The sequence below is a fragment of the Neofelis nebulosa genome, chromosome 8 (genome assembly GCF_028018385.1).
Source record: "Neofelis nebulosa isolate mNeoNeb1 chromosome 8, mNeoNeb1.pri, whole genome shotgun sequence".
NCBI classification, from domain to species: Eukaryota; Metazoa; Chordata; class Mammalia; order Carnivora; family Felidae; genus Neofelis; species Neofelis nebulosa.
Window position 1 is genome coordinate 101,067,711 of NC_080789.1, and position 13,321 is coordinate 101,081,031.

Here is a 13,321-nt window from a genome sequence, read left to right on the forward strand (position 1 = left end):
AATTAATAAATGTTAAAAAAATTTTTTTTAATAAATAAAGGTAGAGAGTGAGTGGAAAAAAGGAAATTATTAGCAAAGAATCCATTGTTTTAGGCAAGGTCACCTCCTAAGGAGAGCAGAAGGGGTCCATCAGTGAATTTCCTAGTGCTTATCAGGAAATTCCCATGTTGACTGGCTAAAGGTTACATTACGGGGAGGTGGGGGAGGTCAAAACTGCAGTTAGGTTAGGTATTAAGCCTTGGTTTATTGGCTTGAGATCTTAGCCTAAGTGATGCCATTTTAAGCCTGTGGTTTACTTCCAGTGTCCAGAACCGTGAGAAGTAAATTTTTGTTATTTATAAGTCACTCAGTCTGTGGTATTTTGGTAGAGCAGTCCAAATGGACTAAAAGAGTAACAAAGTAAAGCCAATTTGGAGGGCTCCTCTGTTCCCACCTAAACTACATCATTAAAAGTACATGTACCTATGGCTTATGAAGCACAAAGCACTATGTTAGTTCTGTCGACATAAATTGACCAGAAAGAACTCTAATATGAGAAGAGCATAGAGTTTTATTTGAGCCCAGATTAGAACAGCTGCCTGGGAAACACAGTATTCACTGGCAAGAAAGTGATCCAGGGAATGAACAGGTTTTACAGGGTTATATACTTTTTTACATAAAGAGCCATAAATCAATATGTCAGAGGTATAGTCTCTCAAAAAAATTATAAATTAACATTTAGGCAGGATTTACAAGTTTTAACATCATAGACTAAGAAGTAGGAGCATTGATCGACATCTTAAGGACAGGAGACTCCTTCAAGCTACTCTTTTTTTTTTTTTTTTTTTTTTTTTTGAGAGAAAGATGTGAGCAAGGGAGGGGCAGAGAGAGAGGGAGACACAGAATCTGAAGCAGGCTCCAGGCTCTGAGCTGTCAGCATAGAGCCCAATACAGGCCTTGAACCCACAAACAGTAAGATCGTGACCTGAGCCAAAGTTGGACACTTAAGCTGAACCACCCAGGCGCCCCCAGGCTGCTCATTTATAAAGCAGATGTCCTACGCATGCTTGGTGGGCCTTAAATCAAGTTTTTGGTTTAAACAATGTTTATGTAGTCATGTTGACTTAGATGGAAATCTAAAATGGCCTCCCTCAGGTCAAGACTTAAGAGAGTTTTTCTCTCATCAGTTCCCCCATTTGATCAGTAATTTTTTTTTTTTTAATTTTTTTTTTTTCAACATTTTTTTTTTTTTTTTAATTTTTATTTTTGGGACAGAGAGAGACAGAGCATGAACGGGGGAGGGGCAGAGAGAGAGGGAGACACAGAATCGGAAACAGGCTCCAGGCTCCGAGCCATCAGCCCAGAGCCTGACGCGGGGCTCGAACTCACAGACCGCGAGATCGTGACTTGGCTGAAGTCGGACGCTTAACCGACTGCGCCACCCAGGCGCCCCTTGATCAGTAATTTTTTGACAGAAAGCATTGATGATCATCATTTTGTCCCTTGATGTCAGGGTGATTCCTTATCCACCATGGGGCCATCATGTCCCTCACTTCTAGGCCTGATTTAGGTGGCCTAGGAATCTATGGCGGGGGGGTGGGGGGGGTGAGGTCAACAGTATGGCCTTTAAATAGGAAATATTACAACTGATTTTTTTTTTTTCAATGAGATCAACCTGTCGTGCAAACATTGTTCATGTGCTTTGTGGAGAGTTTTTCCCCTTTGCCTTTTTTGTAACCTTCATAGCATAAATATAGAAATAGTAATAAAAATCCAATTAATAACATTTAAAGCACCCAATGGGGAGTAAGTATAGAATCAGAAAGACAAGAGAAGAATCCAAAAAAATCCAGCACAGGTATTCTGATAATCTTGAATTAATTTGAGTATCTTCTTTATCTACAGTTATTTGTGCTTTGTGATATGTTTGAGCTGATTGGTTTAAAATGGTAATTACATTTTCTGTTATCTGTAAGGACTTCTCTGGCCCATTAGTTTCCATAGATAATACGTCTTGTGGTGGGTATAATTCTCTCTCCCCATTTGGTCATCAATAACAATATTAGTATAATTTTTGTTAGCATCAGGCAACTCTATTTGAGTTCCAAAGCCAGTATTATACCATATAGCAGTAGTGTTGTGAAGAAAAGTACTCTGGTTACAAAATAAATCAAGGAGTATTGCAGAGGTGTTTTATAAACCTTCCCAACAAAATCTTCCTTTTCCCGTATACCATATGTTAGTTTGTATAGGCATAGCCATTGTAGGCCACGTTGGAATGAATTCCAATGATTCCATTGTTGGTTAGGGAATAACCACATATTTTGCCTGAATTCACAGATGTTAGTAGATATTGGAATCCAGTAAGAATCAATGGCTAATAAGGCCCATTTTCCACCAACGGGAAGAACTCTGGTCGTATTTACAACAGTTTTTGTTCCTACTCATTGAACAACATCCTAAGTCTGGTTGACCATAAATTTGCCGTAAGTACTAAGTTGCCATAAGTACTAAGGCAGAAATTAAATATTTAATATAAGTTACAGGAGTCTTTAAGGATTTTCTACAGATTAGGAGAGCTATATAATTTCCATAAATATACATTTATACATAAATGTATATTTATGGAAATTATAAAATCTCCATAAATGTATATTTTGGGTTTCTGCAGTTAATAAAGGCCATTGGCCATAGATACTTCAGATTCATGTGGATTAGCATGTCTAGGAGCCCTCGGGTTAAAGTACATGCTTTTCTCCATCGTTGGATACAAGCATTTTTCATCATAATATGCTGTTTGATTTAGCCATTTTTTAAAAAATGTTCTTTTATTTTGAAAGAGAGAGTGCACATGAGCAGAGAAGGGCAGAGAGACAGGGAGAAAGAGAGGCTCCATGCTGTCAGTGCAGAGCCCTACACAGGGCTTGACTTCATGAACCAGGAGATCCTGACTCCAGCCAAAATCAAGAGTCGGAGCCACCCAGGTGCCCCTAGCCATTTTATTAATGCTAGATTATCAGCCCAAGCAGATGCAGATTTCCATCCTTTACTTTCTTCCTGAAATAAACATTCTTCTAATTTTCCTTTTTGTCCAAGAGTGTTTTTTTCCTTTGACATGTCTTTTTTCTTTGTTTGTTTCATTGGTTGGTTTTTTTGTTTTGTTTTGTTTTTTAATTGTTTTTAATGTTTATTTATTTTTTGAGAGAGAGAGAGACAGACAGAGCACAAGCGGGGGAGGGGCAGAGAGAGAGAGAGAGACAGAATCCAAAGCAGGCTCCTGGTTCCAAGCTGTCAGCACAGAGCCCCATACTGGGCTCAAACTCCCCTAACCACAAGATCATGACCTGAGCCAAAGTCGGATGCTTAACCGACTGAGCCACCCGGTCGCCCCAGAACTTTTTTTTAAGTTTTTATTTATTTATTTTGAGAGAAAGAGAGAGTGCATGCATAGGAGTGGGGGTGGGGGGGCCAGAGAGAGAGTGAGAGAGAGAGAGAGAGAGAGAGGGAATCCCAAGCAAGTTGTGGGACTTGATCTCAAGTTTTGTGAGATTGTGACCTGAGCTGAAATCAAGAGTTGGACGCTTAACTGACTAAGCCACCCAGACACCCAGACATGTCTTTATGAAAGGCAAGCTCAGCCTGACTGAGGGAGGATACCCAGACCTGATCCTTATGCCACCCAAAGTTTTCTTTCTTCACTGGGGCCAGTGCTGACTTATCCACCAAATGTGTTGCTGCCATTGTAAACCAACAGCTTTAGTACAATTAGGATAAAGATTTTGAACACAAAAGTGTTGGGCTCGCCAGACTAGTGCTAATTGAGTAGTAGGAACTTCTCAATGTAATTTGGTCTGAGTATGCCATGAGGCTTCTCATAATCTTCTGGGTCCTAAGACAAAGTCAGATTTAGAAGGTGGATGAATCCACCAAGTCACTCGGCTAAAGTAGCATCTCTGGGAGATACCCATTGGGTTTTTTGGGTTTTGGTTTTTTTGGGTTAGGCCATTCCATCTACAAAAACATGGTCTGTGAATACATGGGATATTTTGGCGTATCAGACAAGCTGTCACTTGTACCCAAGCTCCCACTGTGCCCAGGAACCTTTCTTAATAAATTATCATCTAAGTTTATAGAGACACAATGGTCAATCTGTTGAGTGTCATACATAATGCAGGTTAAACTTGAGTTAGGAAGTCCTTTTTGAAAGACTTTTCCTAATAAAAGTCCTTTATAATATATATATCCTAAAAATCAAGCGTCAGAAGCCAAAGGAACATTACAGTGTGTCCAAGAGGTCATGAATATGTTATCTAAGTTATCATCATAGTAAAGTAATAGGGTAGTATTTGAAGTTACATTAGTTAAATCCGCAGGTAACCATGATATTTCATCAGGATGTAATAAAGGAGGAGGTGAAAGCAAACAGGTAGGTTTACTATATTCTAACATTACAAACTGAAAAAGAAAGAAGAGTAGAATACAGGTCTGGTCTCAAATCTTGGGACAAGCTGATGTCATCTATTTCTTATCCTGGTCTGGCATCCATCGCTTAGTTAGAGCCAAGTGTCAGAGACAAGAGTTGAAGTTCACTCTGGTGAAGGGACCTTTTTAAAGGAGAAATGTGGATGCCTGCATTTAGACCTTTTGACATAACAGCACAAGGGTTATTCAGTAATACTTGATAAGGTCCCTTCCAGTAAGGTTGTAATGACCCTTTTATTTGATGTCTTTTCTAATAAACAAGATCCCCGGGTTGGTCTTTGAAATCTTCATCTCCTCGGAGCTCACTGTAAAAGAAACTGTGAACAAAATTTTCACTTTGTTTAAGGGCTATAATGAGGCCTTGATAGTAATGGCAATAATATTAATAAGGTTGGTTCATACATTCCTTCATCTAACCTCATAGGCCATGCAATTGTTATGACTTCAAAAGGGGATAATCGATGTTTTTGAAAGGTAGTACATCTCTAACCTGGAAGTACAGTAAAACCTTGGTTTGTGAGTATAACTCGTCCCAGAAGCATGCTTGTAATCCAAAGCACTTCTATATCAAAGTGAATTTCCCCATAAGAAATAATGGAAACTCAGATGATTCGTTCCACAATCCAAAAATATTCATATAAAATGATTACAACACTGTAATATGATATGAAATAATAAAGAAAATACAAAATATAAAGAAAATAAATTAACCTGCACTTATCTTTGAAAACCTTCAAAGGCTGGAGTGAAGGAGACAAGAGAGAGGAGGGTTATTGTGTTGGACAACTTTCACTATCGCTAACAGAATCCCTGCTATCTATTGGCTGAATGGAATCTTTTCCCGCATGGTAGCTATTGTATACACTCACCCAGATGCTGACTACAGGACAGTATTAATAAACTCTTGGCATATACTGTCCTTAGTGTAACTGGCAATAAGGCAGCAGAGGAAAGGGTCTATATCTGCAGGCAGCCTGACCTGGAAAAAGCAAAGCATTCCTAAACTTACTCTTGTATGGAAAAGCAAAAGACTGTCATAGGGGCTTTGCAATAGCAAAAAATTCACTAGTGCCAGCTGTGAGCACCTTCCAACGTTCTGAAAAATCACTGATTTCTGACAAACACTACGGCCTGAGACCAAGCATCCGAGCATGGGAGACGATCACCCACAACTCCTCAGCAAATTAGAGAGAGAGAAAGAGAACTAATGGCACAGTTGTGATCATGTGACATTCAGCATCATGTACTACTCATATTGCAAGACATCATTCATTTATCAAGTTAAAATTTTTTAGAAATGTTTGCTCGTCTTGCAGAACACTTGCAGAACAAGTTACTTGCAATCCAAGGTTTTACTATACTAGTAGGAGAGGTTTTGGCCATGGAAATTTAAATCGTTCTGAAAATTTTGCCAAATGAATCTTAATGGTACCATTTTTTCTTTCCACCAATCCTGGGGATTGCAGATGATAAGCACAATGGAAATGTTATTGGCCAAACATTACAAATGGTTTTAATTTTTGTCCAGTAAAATAGGAACCTTGATCATGATGTAGTTCGGAGGAATTCCCCAAATAAGAATTATCCTTTCTAAATAATTTGCCTACCGTTAATGCCATAGCTCTCTTCTGTAAGGGAAAGATGAAAACCAATGTGAAAATCATAGCCAAAACATACTTATATCCTTAAGATGGTGGCATCTGGACAAAATCCAACTGCCATACCTCAAATGGTCCTTTGGGAAGTGAGAGATGTCTTTGTGATCTATGTAATGACTTTCCAGAATTGTGTATTGGGCAAATGGTACAGCGGGCATACATTTGATAGGTTCCATAAACATTATTTACTCCATAAAATCATTTTTCCAGATCTCCAATGAGTCCATTAACAAATATGTGAAAGTAAAAGTATTTGTACTCCGATAGGAACACTAAGTTTTTTGTTAGGCCCAACCCGTACCTGAGTGATGGGGTTGAATTTTCTCCCTTTGAGTCCATAAAAGCAGATCTTTTAAAAAATTAATATCAAGGAATAATGAGCATTCTTGATGCTGGACAAAATTTGTATCTAGAGATACTCACTTAGCAGTTACATCAGCCAAATGATTTCCTTTTCTTCTATGGTATCTAATCTAGAATGCCCAGGTATCTAAATAATGGCAAGTTGTTGTGGTAGTTGTATCACACCTAATCACTTTGCAACCTGCTTTCCACTTTTTATAGGTTGTCCTGAGGACGTTAAAAATCCTTGTTGTTTCCATAACATTCCAAAGTCATATGCTACTCCAAAGGCATAGTGACTGTCAGTATAGATATTTGTTATTTGATTTTTAGTCAATTGACAAGCTCAAGTAAGTGCAATTAATTCAGATTGTGAAGATTTTATTTGGGGTAAATAAGAACTTTCAATTATATCTGTTAAAGAAGTAATTGCATATCTAAGTTAGTAATGTCCTTGATCCTCTTTATGATCATCTGTAAATTCCATAAACCAAATTAAGTCAGCATTATCAATGGGGTCTCATGTAAGTCATTTCTAGGAATAAGAAGATAATGAAATACAGTCATGATCAAGATCTTTTGGTCTTTTTTTTTTTTTTTTGGTAGTTTTATACCTTTATTTGACAAGCGGCAATTAGTTCTCATCCACATTAACTGTCTGCAGATTTTTGAAAGTGGTGACAGGTACATAAGTCACCAACATATAGAGCTTGTTTGGTGATTCTTCATCCTCATTATGTTTTCTGGACAACTGCATGCGGATACAGTTTGGAACATTCCTTTGCTGAGCCTGGTGTCAATGCACACATCTGGAGTTCCCATTCTCCTTCATGGCAAATGTCCAGATCATTTTGTATGCCTGAGAGGCACACTTCTTGAAACCCACTCCATGGATGTGCTTGTGAACATTGATGTGTATTCTCTGGTCACTACCTCGTTGGTGGCAGAACGGACCTTCTTCTCAGCACCCTTCTTTTCAGGAACCATTCTGCTAAGCCCTGGTTGGAAACCCATGATCAAGGTCTTTGTGTAGATCTGGAAGTAAAGTTGCAGGGTTAAAGTTACTTTGTCAAGCTAGAATACTATTAGGCATGAAGAGTAATACTACTTTTTAAGAAGCTGACTTACAGAATAATGTTAAGATGAGAGTATAGAAGAGATACAACTGAATGTGGAATATAGTTAAGGGGAGCCCATTATTTCCTCAGTGGCCTTGCATGTGAGTGTGGTTGCCTAAATTGCTCTCATACAAGGTGGAAGTCCTTTAGTCACCAAACCAAGTTGTTGGCTATAATATCCTATAGGTCAATGTTGATCACTATGCTTCTGAGTTAATACACTTAGAGCATTCCCTTTGTTTTCATGTACCAAAATGAAGAAAAGGGTCATAATTGGGGTGTCCTAGGGCAGGACCTTGAGTTAATATGTATTTTAATACATCTACAGGAATACTGAAGAAGGAGCTACACAAACCTATCACTATGAAAAGTAATGCTTATTGGTTGGAATCAAGGAGAGCAAAGTATGTGGATTTGGGACCACTGGATGTCAAGGCACCACAGTATTATTTCTAGCTTTCAGGTCTTGAACAAATCTCCAAACTTTTCAATAGATGTGTTACAAGGGCTAGTACAAGGAATTATGAGTCCCCTTTTCAGGAACATGTAGGTGGCTATTGTGCATTCAGGAGCTGTTCAGCTTTATTTTTTTTTTTCTTTTAAGTTTATTTATTTTGATAGAGAGAGTGAGTAGGGGAGGGGCAGGGAGAGAGAGAATTCCAAGCAGGCTCCATACTGTCAGCACGGCACCTGATCCTGGGCTCGAACTCAGGAACCATTAGATTATAACCTGAGCTGAAACCAAGAGTCGGACGTTCAACCAACTGAGCCACCCAGGCGCCCCTGGGAGCTGTTCAGCTTTAGAGCATGATTTCGCATCTTCTTTAGGCTTTCGTTTTAGTATAAAATCTGGACAATTCTCTTGGGAGAGAAGAATACAGTGGACCAAAGTGTACTATTTATGAGTGCACTTCCAGGAGGCTGTGAAACACAGAGGTATCCAGTGTTTCCCCACTGGTAGCCTAAAACTGCCGTGGGGGCTCCAAGCACCAGATGATCAATCCTTACTTGTGCATCCCCAGACAAGCCAGACTTTATTTACTATGTGAAGAAGATGAAATTCCCAATGGGACTGCTTCTCATCTTGAGGAATAACCTCAGATACTTCCATTAGGTTCTCGGTCACCTGAGAACGCCTTTTGGCTAGAAGGAGCAAGTATCCCCTATCTTCAGAGCTAAATAATTCAATCTCTCATTTTCTGACTCGTTGGTATTATCCAGTTTTTAAGGTTTTCTTGCCAGATCAAAGCCAAATATGAATTAGCCAACCCAAGTTTTACTCCCTTGTCCAGAGGTTTCCTACCTGGAAAATCTTACCAGTACAAATAAAATCAGTCTAAAACCAGCTTGAATAAAAGTCAGGACTGTCAACTTAAAATAAGGAGATCTGCATACCAGAACTCACTGATCCACTCAAAGGTTGCTGAAAAGCCAGAGGTATACAAAGGGCCCATGCTGGTACCAAGTGCCAGGTTCCAGAAGACCTCAGGTGGCCTCAGGTGGATTTCTCTGATGTCCTGCCAACTAAGCCAAGAAATGTCCATGCAATTTGACTAGAAAGAATTCTAATATGATTTTAAAAAGAGAGAGAGAGTTTTATTCTAGCACAGATCAGGACAGCTGCCCAGGAAACACGATATTCACAGGGAAGAAAGTACTCCAGGGAATGAACAGTTTTTACAGAGTTAAATACTTTTTTATATAAAAATATGACAATCAGTGGGATGCCTGGGTGGCTCAGTCAGTTAAGCATCTGACATCAGCTCAGGTCATGATCTCACTATCTGTGAGTTCGAGCCCCATGTTGGGCTCTGTGCTGACAGCTCAAAGCCTGGAGCCTGCTTCAGATTCTGTGTCTCCCTCTCTCTGCTCCTCCCCTGCTTGAGGCTCTCTCTCTCTCAAAAATAAATAAACATTAAAAAAAATTTTTTTCATCTGTCCATCAGTATGTCAGAGGTGAATTCTTTTTTTTTTCTTTATTTTTTTTAACGTTTATTTATTTTTGAGACAGAGAGAGACAGAGCATGAACGGGGGAGGGTCAGAGAGAGGGAGACACAGAATCCGAAACAGGCTCCAGGCTCTGAGCTGTCAGCACAGAGCCTGACGCGGGGCTCGAACTCACGAACCGCGAGATCATGACCTGAGCTGAAGTCGGCCGCTTAACCGACTGAGCCACCCAGGTGCCCCAGAGGTGAATTCTTTCAAAAGATTAGATTAATATGTAGGCAGAAATCACTAGTTTTAACTTCATGAAATAAACGGAGTTGGAGTATTGATCAATATCTTAAGTGTTATGCCCAGAATTCGTGATCCCCAAAGACCACCAGAGAGCCGAGTCTGATGCAAAAGCAAAAGAGCCTTTATTCGAGCTAGCTCGAGCTCAATCCCCTACCTGCACCGACGCAGCGGTGAGATACCGGGGAGAGAGAGAGCGAGTTTCAAAAGCACAAAGGTTTTATTGGGGCCTAGGGGCAGTTGGTGAAGTAATGGCTGTGGCCTCAGCAGATTGGCTGGGGAGGCTGGGGAAGGGTCGGGAGTCCTGTTAGGCAGGTCGCCAGCGTGTTTTGATCGGGAAGTTTGAACGGGTGAGCGGGAGGTTACTCAAGGGGGGGAGGCGTGGTCAAGGTGAAGAACACAGAACAAGATGAAGTCAGCGGGCGTAGGCCCGCCCTTTCATTCCCCCCTTGCCATGTAGCTTACGGACCCAATCATGGGACCGGCTGCATTTATGGTGACAAGGGGAACAGAGTTTGGAGGTTTATGCAAAGTTCTGGGAACCAAGTGTCCCTGGGGTGGCTCTGGGAGGTCTGATTAAATATTGTCCCCGAGCTGGTGTCTATGATCTGCCAGGTGATGTTTTGGGGGGCGTGGGGACTCCCGGCAGTATGAGCAATGACAAGCAGAGTTAACAGAGTTACCAATATTAGGTGGGTCGAATGCGCTGTAGCTTGAGCTTGGGCGGGTTGTGTTGGTCCCAAATGACGGCCCATCGCGTGACGAAGTCCTTCCAGATCGTGGAGGGGTCCGCTGGCCGAACGTGGGTGTGATGGACCCAGGTCGCGATGCCACCTACTTTGAGAGCGGTGGGGGTTGTCAGCACCACGATGTAGGGTCCCTTCCAGCGCCTCTTGACACTGGTGGTGCCTCTTGACGTAGACCCAGTCTCCCAGCCTGTACTGATGAGGTGTCGGGGTCGGGCCAGCCTCGTAGATGGCACGGAGGCGCGGCCAAATGTCCTCGTGCGCCCTCTGGAGCCCTCTCAAGGAAAGAAAAAGTTCTTGATCTTTAAACTCAGCAAGAAGTTCAGCTCGAAGGTTGGGAATAATAAGGGGTGGCCTGCCAAACATGATCTCGTAGGGAGTAAAACCCAAGGTGTAAGGAGTGTTCCTAACCCGATAAAGAGCATACGGTAGGAGAGTCACCCAGTCCCCGCCAGACTCCATGGTTAATTTGGTAAGGGTCTCTTTTAGGGTTCTATTTATTCTTTCTACCTGTCCTGAGCTCTGGGGCCTATAAGCACAATGTAATTTCCAGTTTGCCCCCACCGCCTTGGCTACTGCCTGCGTTACCTGCGAGATAAAAGCTGGTCCATTGTCTGATCTTATCATGGCAGGAAAACCATACCTGGGTAAGATGTCTTCTAGTAGCTTCTTAGCCACCATCTGAGCCGTTTCATGCTTGGTTGGGTATGCCTCCACCCAGCCAGAGAAGGTGTCTGTAAATACTAAAAGATATTTATAACCATACTTTCCTGGTTTGACTTTAGTGAAGTCGACTTCCCATTGGGCTCCCGGTCCGGTGCCTCTGAGCCTGGTTCCTTTTTTATTTGATGTGGCTCTCGCGTTGGTGAGTTGGCAGGTCTTGCAGGCAGATACAACTTGCTCTAATATTGAGACTTTGAGCCGGTCTGGCAGCACGAGCTCCTTGTTAGGTATATACCACCATCCCTTTATCTCCTGGGCCATGGGGAGTTTCTTGATCCACTCCAACTCCTCCTGGGAGTATTTGGTCTGGTCTGGTAAAACTGGGTCTCCCAAGTCCGGTAGTTGTTAAGCCATTTTCTAGCTCCCAGCATCAGCGCCTTGGTGAGGGCTATGAGCTCTGCTCGCTGGGCTGACGTTCTGGAGGGTAGAGCCTCCGCCCATACGGTGTCCGTTTCAGTGACCACCACTGCACCCGCATACCCGTGTCCGTCTCGCACAAAGCTGCTGCCATCAGTGAACCAAGTAGCCTCGGCATCGGGGAGGGGCCGGTCGGTCAGGTCCGTCCGGAATCCATGTACTTGTTCCAGGATTCCCACACAGTCATGTAGTGGAGCACCTAGGTCAGGGTCGGGCAGCAGGGTTGCAGGATTGAGGGCTGCACTGGGGTGGAACCGCACCCGTGGAGAGTTGAGTAGGAGGTTCTGGTAATGAGTCATACGTGTATTGCTCATCCATCTGTCAGGAGGCTGTTTCAGGACCCCTTCAATGGTGTGTGGGGTCGTGATCCAGATCTCCTGTCCTAGGGTCAGTTTGTCTGCGTCCTTGACTAGGAGTGCTGTCGCCGCAATAATTCTTAGGCATGGCAGCCAGCCGGCAGCCACTGGGTCTAGTTTCTTGGACAGGTAAGCCACCGGGCAGTTCCAGGGGCCTAAGGCTTGAGTTAGAACCCCTTTTGTTATTCCCTTATGTTCGTCTACAAGGAGGTGGAAGGGCTTCGTAATGTCTGGTAGGCCCAGGGCTGGGGCACTTAGGAGGGCCTTTTTTAACTGATTAAAGGCAGTTTCTTCTTTTTCAGCCCATTTAAATGTTTTCCCCTCTTTGGTAGCTTCATATAGGGGCCTGGCGATCTCAGCAAAACCTGGAACCCAGAGGTGGCAGTAGGCGGCTGAGCCTAAGAATTCCCTTACTTCTTGGGGCGCCTGGGTGGCGCAGTCGGTTAAGCGTCCGACTTCAGCCAGGTCACGATCTCGCGGTCCGTGAGTTCGAGCCCCGCGTCAGGCTCTGGGCTGATGGCTCGGAGCCTGGAGCCTGTTTCCGATTCTGTGTCTCCCTCTCTCTCTGCCCCTCCCCCGTTCATGCTCTGTCTCTCTCTGTCCCAAAAATAAATAAAAAATGTTAAAAAAAAAAAAAATTAAAAAAAAAAAAAAAAGAATTCCCTTACTTCTCTTCGAGAGGTGGGAGTAGGGATCTTTAGGACAGTTTCTTTTCTGGCATCTGATAACCGCCGCTGTCCGCCCTCCAGGATATATCCCAGGTAACTTACCCTCTCCCTGCATATCGGAGCCTTCTTCGCAGATGCCCGGTACCCTAAGGCCCCCAGGGTAGCCAGCAGGTCCTGGGTCCCTCGCTCACAGTCTTTGGCTGTGTCAGCAGCAATCAGGATGTCATCTACGTACTGTAGGAGGGTGAGGCCAGGGTGCTCCCTTCTGTATTCACCCAGGTCCTCGTGTCGTGCCTCGTAGAAGACGGTGGGCAAATTTTTGAATCCCTGAGATAGCCGTGTCCAGGTGAGTTGCCCACTGTAGCCCTCCTCCGGATCATGCCACTCGAAGGCAAACAAGGGTTGGCTCTGGGGTGCCAGTGGCAGACGGAAGAAGGCGTCCTTTAAATCTAGTACAGTATACCAGACCCTGGAGGGCGCCAAGGAGCTCAAGAGAGTATATGGGTTGGGAACAGTTGGGTGTATGTTCGTGACCCTCTTATTTACTTCCCGGAGGTCTTGTACCGGTCGGTAGTCATTTGTGTGAGGCTTTTTGA

The 13,321-nt window shown here is 43.0% G+C and overlaps 1 protein-coding gene across 3 annotated transcripts; it reads right to left on the reverse strand.

The window, feature by feature from the left end:
- Positions 1–6,825: 6,825 nt before the first annotated feature.
- LOC131520083 (uncharacterized) lies at positions 6,826–12,430 on the reverse strand. Of its 3 annotated transcripts, XR_009265923.1 has the most exons (3): positions 10,499–12,430; positions 7,076–7,496; positions 6,826–6,996 (listed from the first exon to the last, which is right to left on the reverse strand). XR_009265923.1 is itself a non-coding variant. In XM_058743831.1 (2 exons), exons 1-2 carry the CDS (start codon positions 11,543–11,545, stop codon positions 7,308–7,310), a joined length of 1,236 nt encoding a protein of 411 aa, XP_058599814.1. In that variant the 5' UTR covers positions 11,546–12,430; the 3' UTR covers positions 7,039–7,307. The 3 variants fall into 3 exon arrangements, 2 of the variants coding, with proteins under 2 accessions (XP_058599814.1, XP_058599815.1); XM_058743831.1 differs by lacking the exon at positions 6,826–6,996 and having other exon boundaries at positions 7,039–7,496; XM_058743832.1 differs by lacking the exons at positions 6,826–6,996; positions 7,076–7,496 and having other exon boundaries at positions 10,007–11,304; positions 11,765–12,430.
- Between the last annotated feature and the right edge of the window lie 891 nt (positions 12,431–13,321).

Bases quoted from the DNA above. Each gene is read 5' to 3' on its own strand.
- LOC131520083 (XM_058743831.1), bottom strand. From the start codon at position 11,545: ATGGCCCAGGAGATAAAGGGATGGTGGTATATACCTAACAAGGAGCTC. The intron at 7,497-10,498 runs GTAACTCTGTTA...CTTTACTTCCAG, and splicing joins ATTCGACCCACCTAATATTG to ATCTACACAAAGACCTTGAT.